Raw genomic sequence first — 9,386 nt, 5'->3', positions numbered from 1 at the left:
CTCTCTTTTCTACCCCCAGTAACAGGTCATTAGAACAGGGGATGGTGCTAGAGAGGCCAAAGCCTGGTAGACTTCAATTCTATTCTTCAGTTCAAGGCCAAGTGGAAGTCTCTGGCTTCCCTTCCATGTGGCCACCCAAACTTCAGTCTCTACTGAGGCTCCCAGGCTCCACCTCCTTTGTTTTTCTTATTCACCTGGTACTCCTAGCCCTCACTCCTACTTTGCATGTTATCCCTCTTCTCCTCAATGCTCCATAGCCCCAGATATCCAAGCACTTAACTCTTAAGTCCTTAAATTTTCCATGTCCCTAACTCATTGCCAATCCTTTGTTCCCTCTGCCAAATCTTGCCCCCAGGTTCCTTTCTCTAGCTCCCTTTTGACCTCTCCATCCTTATACACTCTCCCCCCTACAGTATCCCTGGTTCCGCTGTCTGCGCCTTCGACATGGGCCAGGTGGCAGCTGTCTTTGAGGGCCGTTTTCGAGAACAGAAGTCACCAGAGTCCATCTGGACCCCAGTGCCTGAAGAGCTAGTACCCAAGCCCCGGTGAGTCAGTCGAAAAGCATTTAGGGAGTGCAGATTAGGGGCCAGGCACTGTGCTAAGTTCTGGGGATACAATGAAAGGCAAAAGGCAATCCCTCTCCTCAAGAAGCGTCTATTCTAAGGCAGAAAACAACATGATATGGGGACAAGATGATATATGTAGCATTAACTAGAAATAATCAACAGATGGAAAACCCTAGAATTAAGGGGATCAGAAAAGGTATCTGATAGAAGGTGGGATTTTAGCTGGGGCTTGAAAGAAGCCAGGGAAGCTAGGAGGTAGCCCCCTTGCCTTTGTCCTTAGTGCCAAGCAACCATAGGAATAGAACAAAGGCTTGGCTAGAACTCGGCTCATAGGAAAATCAGAATTGAAGGATTCTCAGAGCTCATCTAGGCCAAGGGTTCTTCACTTGAGGTCTGGATACTTTTCAAAAACATTTTGATAACTCTTTTAATGTAGGCGGTTTCCTTTGTAATCTTACGTGTTTTATTTTATGCACTTAAAAACATTATTCTTTGAAAGGCTTCTTCAAACAGATGCCTAGAAAGGGCAAGTAACAGCTCCAGAGGCACATGGAGCTATTAAGTGGCAAAGCACAAATTTGAGCCCATCTTCTCTGACTCCAATTAGCTATCCTTCCCCTTTCCCACATTGCTTGACACACAGCCCAAGATATCAGGGTTCTGTGGCTGGTGTCGATCAGCTCTCTGGACCCTGCCCAGCTCCTGACCTTCCTCCCCTTCCCACAGGCCTGGGCTCTGTGCAGCCCCTGGAATGCCCTACAATGCTTCCAGTGCCTTCCCTGATGAGATCCTCAACTTTGTCAAGACCCACCCCCTTATGGACGAGGCCGTCCCTTCCCTGGGCCATGCCCCCTGGATTGTGCGCACCCTTGCCCGGTAAGTGCCTGGACAAGTGGATAGAGGGCTGCCTGCTTATGGAGGAAAAAAGCAAAGCCTTGGGGGTCAGAGGGAGATTCATATATAAATCCGTGTCATCAAGTATTAATATGTTTGTTCTTCTAATTTAAGTCAAATGTTGACTTGGGCCTATATTGGTGGTATAAAGGGCTGGGAATCATCAGTGTCTGCTCACAGCTATATTGGCATGCGTGCATGTTGGCATGTCTATCAGCACTGATGTATTATTCAGTAAACCTTTATGCCATACCTGTTTACAGAGTCCTGTGCTTAGTGCCAAGAGAGACACAGAATTTAGCTAAGGGGGGTCCCTGCCTTTATGGAGTCCCCAGTCAATGAAGATATAGAAGGATGAATCATAAGCTCAGATGAGCCGAATATATACAATATTTGGTAGTAATAATACAGAAAGTCCATCAATCAATTAAGCACCTACTATGTGCTGGGCACTACTATGTGCTAAGCTAGGGATACAACCTCAAAAAAAATTCACAAAAAAAGGACTGTCCCTGCCCTCAAGGAGCTTACAATCTCATGGTCCCAGACTCATACTAAAGGAAATGGAAAAGGGAAGGGAGGAGGAGGAGGAATTTCAGAGGTGTGGAAAACTGGGAAGAAATGAAGAGGGGAGAGCAGAGTGATGCCAGATGGGAGGGAAAAGGCATTTATTGACCTAGGTCATCAGAAAAGAGGCTGTCGAGGTGGGGGGATGACAAAGGGACTGTTGATGCTAGAAATTTGCCAGGACAAGATGGAAGAGAGGGCACTGTGGCCCTATGGGAAGAGTGGGAATAAAGAGAGAGGGCCAGACTTAGAGATAGACTGTTTTCCAGTTTGATTAGAGGAGAGTAATAGATGAGGCTGGACAGGCAGTGGGGGGTCAGATTGGGGGTGGGGGAGTCTTAAATGTCAGGCAGAAAAGTTTAGACTTTACCTGGGGAGCTCTAAGGAGCCACACAAGGTATTTGGACAGAGAGGAGGACCATGCCCAGATAATGAGATGACTCTGGCTCTTGCTGCTTAGGATGGATCAGAAGAGGGTATGGGGAGGTGGGAAGGCCTTTTAGGGGGCCTTTGCATGGTCCAGGCCTGTGGCAAGGAAGGCCAAGATTAGAATAGGAGCAATGAGAATAAAAGGGAGTGAGCAGGAGGATACGAGGGATGCCCCACAGGTAAAATTAGCAGAATTTGGTAAATGATCGGATGTGTGTTGGGGGTGGAGGAAAGGGAAGGGTCAAAGATGGCTCCAACTCTGGGTATATGGGAGCCTGGGAGAGGAATGCTTCCACCAATAGATATACCAAAGCCAGAAGGAGAACTGACTGTAGGGGGAAATGATGAACTTGGTTAGGGGTGTGTTTATGGGTGTTTGTTGTCTTGGTATACAACGATCCACACATGAAGCACCTACTCCATGCAAAGAAAGGTCCGGTATTACTTGGCATGTTTATATCCGTGCTGACAAGTTTATGTGTGAGTGTCCAATGGGCTGAGTGGGGCTGGGGCAGGGTCCCCCAGTCCTGTGTGCCCATTAGCCTGCTCATCTGGGCAGCTCTGTGGCTATCCTTCGGGAGGCGTGGCCACGGAGGAAGCTGCTACCCCAGATCTGATCTCCTGTCTCTGGCCACTAGGCACCAGCTGACCCGGGTGGCCGTGGATACCAGCGCAGGGCCCTGGGGGAACCAGACCGTTGTCTTCCTGGGTTCTGACACGGGCACCGTGCTCAAGTTCCTAATCCGACCTGGTAGCAGCCCCCGAGGTCCCACTGAGCAGAGCGTCTTCCTGGAAGAGTTTGAGACCTACCGGCCCGACAGGTAGGGGCATGGGGGGGGGGGGGGGGAGGGAACATGGGGGGGGGCGGTATTGCCCCCAGCTCCACGAGCTATGGGAAGGTTGCTGGTTAGAATAGCCTTGAACCAGCCCAGACCCCCCCCCCTTCCCCATCAACCGGCCAACTGGCCAAGAGCCCCGCTCATCCCACTCCCTATCAGGTGCGGGCGTGGCCCTGAGGAGAGCCGGAGGCTGCTGAGCCTGGAGATTGACCCCACGGCAGGGGCCCTGCTCGTAGCCTTCCCTCGCTGTGTAGTCCGTGTGCCAGTGGCCCGCTGTCAGCAGCACTCGGGCTGCATGAAGTGAGTTTCCTCAAGCCTCGGCTGCTCTTTGAGTTTGGGGGAGGCACCACCTAGAGATTGGGGAGGCCTGGGTCTTTGGGGGGCCCTGCAGAAGCAGAAGTCATGGGGAAATGATAGAAAAGTTGGAGGCTGGGGGGGCTTTGGGGAGACCCGGGGGACAGGACCCTGCTGCAGCGCCCAAGGAAGGAAGCCAGGCTCTTACTTCTCTCTCTCTCCCCCCTTTCTTCCTATCCTCCAGGAACTGCATTGGCAGCCAGGACCCCTACTGTGGCTGGACACCGGATGGTTCCTGCATCTTCCTGGCCCCGGGCACCAGGTAAGGGGTGAGCAGAGGAAGACGAAGTCTCTGCCTCTCTGTTCTTCACATAAAATTTAGCCCCAAAGCATCCTAGGGGAGAGAGGGAAGATAGGAACAGTATTTTGTGGCCTGAGTGTATACCTCTGAGCCTCTGGGGTTGGCAATGGGGTCCAACAGACAAAAGGATTCAGGGGATCTGGGTTCAAGTTCCTTCTCCAACATTTGAAGGTAAACGGACCAGAGGGCTGGTAGGTGTTTAATAAATGGTGATTGATTTGAATTCACTTGTCTCCAATGGGCACTCCAATGCCCTCATTTTACAGATGGGGAAACTAGGACTCCAGGAGGAGAAATGACTTGCCCAATGTCACACAAGTGACAAAGAACAGTGAGAAAGCATCTCCTGTGTCCAGAGCCCTGGGCAAGGAGCCAGGGGAGAGATCAGGTTAAGGAGGACAGTCCCTGACATCATGCAGATTGCAGTTTAATAAATGTCAGGACCAGGATTCATAAGATCATAAGACTTCGAGCAGAAGTTGAACTCAGGCCCTGTCTCAAAATCCATTGCTCCTTCAGCTTCCCCTACTTGCCTGCCTTATGTGAGTGCGGCATTCTCCCAGGGTTCCTTCATCTCTTCAGAATTCCATTTTCCTTCTCTATAAGATGGAAGGGATACGTGATGACCTAACTCAGGTTTATTGTGAGGAAAGCACTTTGTAATCTTAAAGCCAAGGCAGCTAAGAGGCTTGGTAGATAAAGCTCCAGGTCTGGAGTCAGGAAAACCTGAGTTCAAATCTGGCCTCAGACTACTAGCTGTGTAACCCTGAGCAAGTCCCTCAACTCTATTTGTCTCTTAAAAGAGCTCCACAAATGGGAGTAGGGACTTCAAAAGCTCACAGATAGCTGGGGGAACCTTCTCTTAAGCCCTCTTTAGTGGCTTCCCTAAGTCCTTGCCAATCCCCAATAGTGAAGGTCTGGAGGAGCAGAATGATGGAATTGGAGTCTAAAGGCATGGGTCCTAATTCAGCCTAGCTGTGTGACTTCTGAGAAGTCACTCGATTTCTCTAGACTTGGCTATTCTCATCTGTCAAATGAAGAAGCTGGGCCAGATGCTCTCAAAGGTTCCTTCTAGCTCTAAACGTGGGATCAAATGATGAACCTGGGCCAGAAATAAGAATGAGGGGGTGTGAATTGATGGGGGGAAAGACCCTGGAGTGTCTTGATACCTCCCTTTCTCTACCTGTACCCCCCCCACAGGACAGCCAGATGGTACAATAGCCAACCCTGTGGAGAGTCAGGGTGACTGGGTTCAAATCTGACTTTAGACACTAGCTGTGTGACCCTGGTCAAGTCAATTGATAACTAATGCTGGCCTCCATTTTCTCATCTGTAACATGGAGATATAACAGCACCTACCTCCCAGGGTCATTGTGTAGATTAAATGAGATGATAGTTGTAAAGTGCTTGGCACAAGTGCCTGGAACATAATTGGTGTTGAATAAATGTTCTTTTCTTCCTTCCCTCCCTCCTCCTTCCCTCTCTCCTCCCTTCCTTCCTTCTTCCCTTCCTCCCATCCTTCCCTCCCTCCTTCCTTCCTCCCTTCTCCCATCCTTCCTTCCTTCTTCCCATCCTCCTTTCCTTTCCTCCCATCCTTCCCTCCTTCCTTCCCTCCCTTCCTCCCTCCTTCCCTCCCTCCTTTCCTCTCTCCCTTCTCCCATCCTTCCTTCCTTCCCTCTCCCTCCTTCCCTCCCTCCCTCCCATCATTCCTTCCTCCCTCCCTCCCTTCCTTCCTTCCTTCCTTCCTTCCTCCTTTTCTCTGCCCCTCCCTCGTTCCCTCCCTCCCTTTCTTCCCACAGGGCTACCTTTGATCAGGATATCTCTGGAGCCAGCACATCTGGCTTAGGGGACTGTACCGGTGAGTTCTTGAGGGCTGAGGAGGGGGCCTCACCTCACCTAGTCTGGCAATGGCTCCTGAGGAAGGGGCACTTTATGAGCCGCCCTCCAGCCCCCCAGCACCTCCAAGAGCCTGGCCCCTTCCCATGAATCATGCTTGGTGCTGCATAGCTATGTCTGACCAAGCCTGTAGGGACAATGAGGCTCTCCAGCTAGGGGGAATCCGATGCCAAGGGAGATGGATGGAGATAAGCTAAGAGATGCTGAGGGCAGGTGCTGATGACTGAGGACCACAGGCAATACAGACCCTTCCTAGCCGGGTGACCCTGGGCAAGTCACTTAAGCCCCACTGCCCAGCCCTCCCCGCTTCTGTGCCTCTGAACCAGTCCCGGGCGGAAGGCTTGAATAAGTCAAAAGCTAAGCTAGCCAAGGAGAGGCAGTGGGCCGGGAGCTTGCCTTTTCCCCCAGGGTGAGCGGGAAGGGAGGGAGGCAGGGCATCCTCCTGGGGCTAACACCGCCCCCACCCCCTGTCCCAGGGCTCCTTCGGGAAAGCTTCATGGAGGAGCGGGCTGGCCTCGTGTCCGTGAACCTGCTGGTGACTTCCTCGGTGGCTGCCTTTGTCATCGGGGCCGTGGTCTCGGGCTTCAGCGTCTGCTGGTTCGTGGGGCACCGAGACCGGCGGGAGTTGGCTCGCCGCAAGGACAAGGAAGCCATCCTGGCGCACGGAGGGGAGGGTCAGGTGGTGAGCGTGAGCCGCCTGGGCGAGCGGCGTGGGGGGGCGGGGCCACGGGCCGGGCCCCCGGAGACCTTGCTGGCCCCGCTCATGCAGAACGGCTGGCCCCAGGCAGCCTTGCTGCAGGCTGGCCAACACGAACTCGCCTCGGGCCTCCTGCCCACTCCGGAGCAGACGCCGCTGCAGCAGAAGCGCTGCCCCAGCGGCCTGCAGCGGCGGGCCTGGGAGCAGAGCCCGGGCGTCCTGCACACCGCCCTCCGCGACCCCTCCGGAAACGCCCCGTCCCTCGGTGCTGCCTCTTCCTCTTCTTCCATCATTCTGCTTCACCCCGGCGGTGGCGGCCACGGGCCAGACCCGGAAGCGGGAGGCGACGTGCGTTTCCTGCCCTCGGCCATGGTGGGGGGCCGGGACCAAGGGGGCAGCGGGGCTCCCTCCCAAGGCAGGCCGGGCCGGGCCTCGTACGTCGAGTTCCCCATCACGCCCCACGCCAGCCCCGATCGGCGGCGGGTAGTCTCCGCACCTACGGGCCACTTGGACCCGGCCACAGACAGCCTCTCCCGGCCCTGGAGCCCTCCCACGGGGAGCCTGACAAGGAGTGGCCACAGTGGCCACGCAGCCCCGGCCCTGCGACGCACCCACACTTTCAACAGCGGCAGCGGCGAGAGTCGCCCCGGAGAGCCTCACCATGGCCGCCGCCCCCGCCCGCTCACAGACTTCGCCCGCTTACTCCCCTACGGGCCCGAGAGGACTGCACCCCCTGTGCAGTAAAGAGTCGGGGGACACAGCCCATCAATGCCCCCCAAAATCGTCCTGGCCTCCACTTCCCTGGCGAGGGGACCCAGGCAGCGCCCGCCAGCTCGGGCACAGGAAGAAGCTGGCCGGGCAAAAAGATGGCCCCCAGCCCTCATTAAAGCGACAGCCAGCCCTGGTCCTCCTCCGAGCGGGGTGCTCATGGGAAGTTAGGGTTCCTTCTCACACCGGCCCTCCGCGTCACCTCCAGGGAGCTACACAAGAAGCACAAGAGAGTTCATCCCTTCCCTTGGGGGTCGGAAGAAGCTGTGCCGGTCTGGGTGAGAAGGATTTGGAGTCAGAGGGTCTGGGTTCCGATCCCAGCGCTGCCTCTGACTAGCTTTGTGACTGTGGGCAAGTCATCTCACCTCTTTGGGCCTCTGGGCCCTGTAAAATGAGGGACTAGTTGGACTAGATGGTGTCTTCAGGTCCCTTCCAGCTCCAAGTCCTCTGATCCCTATGTTTGGAGGCTGGTCTATAATTTCTTATCTGCCATTCTCCTGATTGGTTTTCTTTTCTTTCTCTTTTTTTAATGAATTGCACAATCTCAGGCTCAGTGGGACAGGCCAAGGAATTGCCCCCACGTGCAGGGGCCATGGCCTGGGCAGAGCCTCCCCTCCCCTGCCCCCCTGGGTATCTCTCCCTCCCCCCCTCAACGTCCCCCTCGGCCAGGGGTCCTACGAGTGGGGTGTGTGTGTGTGTGCGCGTGCGTGTGTGTATGTGGGGGGGTTGGTGGGTCGGTATATGTGTGTGTGAGTGTGTGCATGCCCGTGTCCATTTTGGAGGAAGGGGACAGTGGGAGAGGGCGTGCCTGTCCGCGGGGGCTGCTGCTGGAATGTTGGGGTCACGGATCTGTCTCAGACAAAGGGGCAAAGATCCAGACTGCTGGGACCCTTCTGGGGAGGTTTCTAGCAGGAGATCCAGGCTCTACGTGGCTCGGATGTGGCAGGGGAGCAGTTCTGAGGTGGGATGCCACCCTGTCAGAGGAGAGGCGCTGTGTGTGCTGGCTCTGAGGCGAGCGTGGGCCTTCCTTTGTCCCATGCCAGCCCAGCCCCCCCCTCAATCCTTCACTCCATGCTCCAGACGCTGCAGCCATTGCTGCCTAAAGGGCTTGGGTTTGGTGTGGCTCAGGGGAGGGAGTCCTGGGGGGAGGGGAGGTCAGGGCAGTTGCCATGTGCCCCTGTAAATAGGGCCCCAGGGCAGGGAGAGGGTCCCCAACACCTCCCATCCTCTCGTGACCTGTAACCTTCCACCTTTGACCTACAGGTCATGCATGCAACAGCTGTGCTCAGTATTAACTCTGGAAATTAGCCCTCTCCCCCCACCCCCAAATAAAACTCTGTTTACAACACCCACTGCTTGGGCCCTGTCTTTGGCTCTCATCCGCCTTGGCTGGCTGATGTGGTGGATCCCAGGGCTGTGAGTATGCAGCTGGGGGCCCGCACTGGGAAGGAGCTGGGAGTGGGGGGCCCTGGGTTTGCATCCAGGATTTGTGTGATCTTGGACAAGTCACCTCTGGGCCTCAGTTTCCTCACCTGTGAAATGGGGATACTAATACTTATGGACCTACCTCACAGAGTGGTTGAATAAAAATCAATTCAAAGTGGAGAAAATGCTCTAGAAAAATGTAAGGTATTTAACAATGGCAGCAGTAGTACAAGGGGAGTTAGTGCCTGAGCCCCGGGCACTGCTGCTTAACCACATGGGCTCACATCCTGGGGTATCTGGAAGGCTGAAAGCACCATGCTTTTCTTCTACCCCTTTAAGAACTTGGAACTAGAGGATGACAGTTGATGGTATGTGTGCCAGAGCTGGGAAGGTCCTTATGTCATAGAACATCAGTGGGAAGGGACCTTATGTCATGGAATGTCACAGTTGGGAAAGACCTTATGCCATAGAATATCACAGCTGGGAAAGACCTTACATCATGGAATGTCACAAATGGAAAAGACCTTATGTCATAGAATGTCACAGCTGGGAAGGACCTTATGTTGTGGAATATCAGAGCTAGGAAGGTCCTTATGTCATGGAATATCAGCTGGAAGGGACCTCATGTTATGGAATGTCACAGCTGAGAA

At 54.4% G+C, this 9,386-nt stretch overlaps 1 protein-coding gene across 4 annotated transcripts in view; it reads left to right on the top strand.

Annotated features, from left to right (window-relative positions):
* The window catches only part of SEMA6B (semaphorin 6B), a 48,984-nt gene extending 40,325 nt beyond the window's left edge, over positions 1 to 8,659 (top strand). For all 4 annotated transcript variants that reach the window (XM_056822445.1, XM_056822446.1, XM_056822448.1 and 1 more), the window contains 8 exons: positions 1 to 25; positions 414 to 545; positions 1,293 to 1,442; positions 3,095 to 3,277; positions 3,455 to 3,595; positions 3,834 to 3,911; positions 5,750 to 5,808; positions 6,323 to 8,659. The exon at positions 1 to 25 is cut by the window's left edge and continues 193 nt beyond it. In XM_056822445.1, coding sequence (XP_056678423.1) covers positions 1 to 25; positions 414 to 545; positions 1,293 to 1,442; positions 3,095 to 3,277; positions 3,455 to 3,595; positions 3,834 to 3,911; positions 5,750 to 5,808; positions 6,323 to 7,287 — 1,733 coding nt within the window. In that variant the 3' untranslated portion in view covers positions 7,288 to 8,659. The remainder of the gene's footprint in view (positions 26 to 413; positions 546 to 1,292; positions 1,443 to 3,094; positions 3,278 to 3,454; positions 3,596 to 3,833; positions 3,912 to 5,749; positions 5,809 to 6,322) is intronic.
* The last annotated feature ends 727 nt before the right edge of the window (positions 8,660 to 9,386 follow it).

This window comes from Monodelphis domestica, chromosome 3 (genome assembly GCF_027887165.1).
Source record: "Monodelphis domestica isolate mMonDom1 chromosome 3, mMonDom1.pri, whole genome shotgun sequence".
NCBI lineage: Eukaryota > Metazoa > Chordata > Mammalia > Didelphimorphia > Didelphidae > Monodelphis > Monodelphis domestica.
The sequence above is the reverse complement of the archived record's forward strand: the minus strand, read 5'-3'. Positions and strand labels throughout refer to the sequence as shown.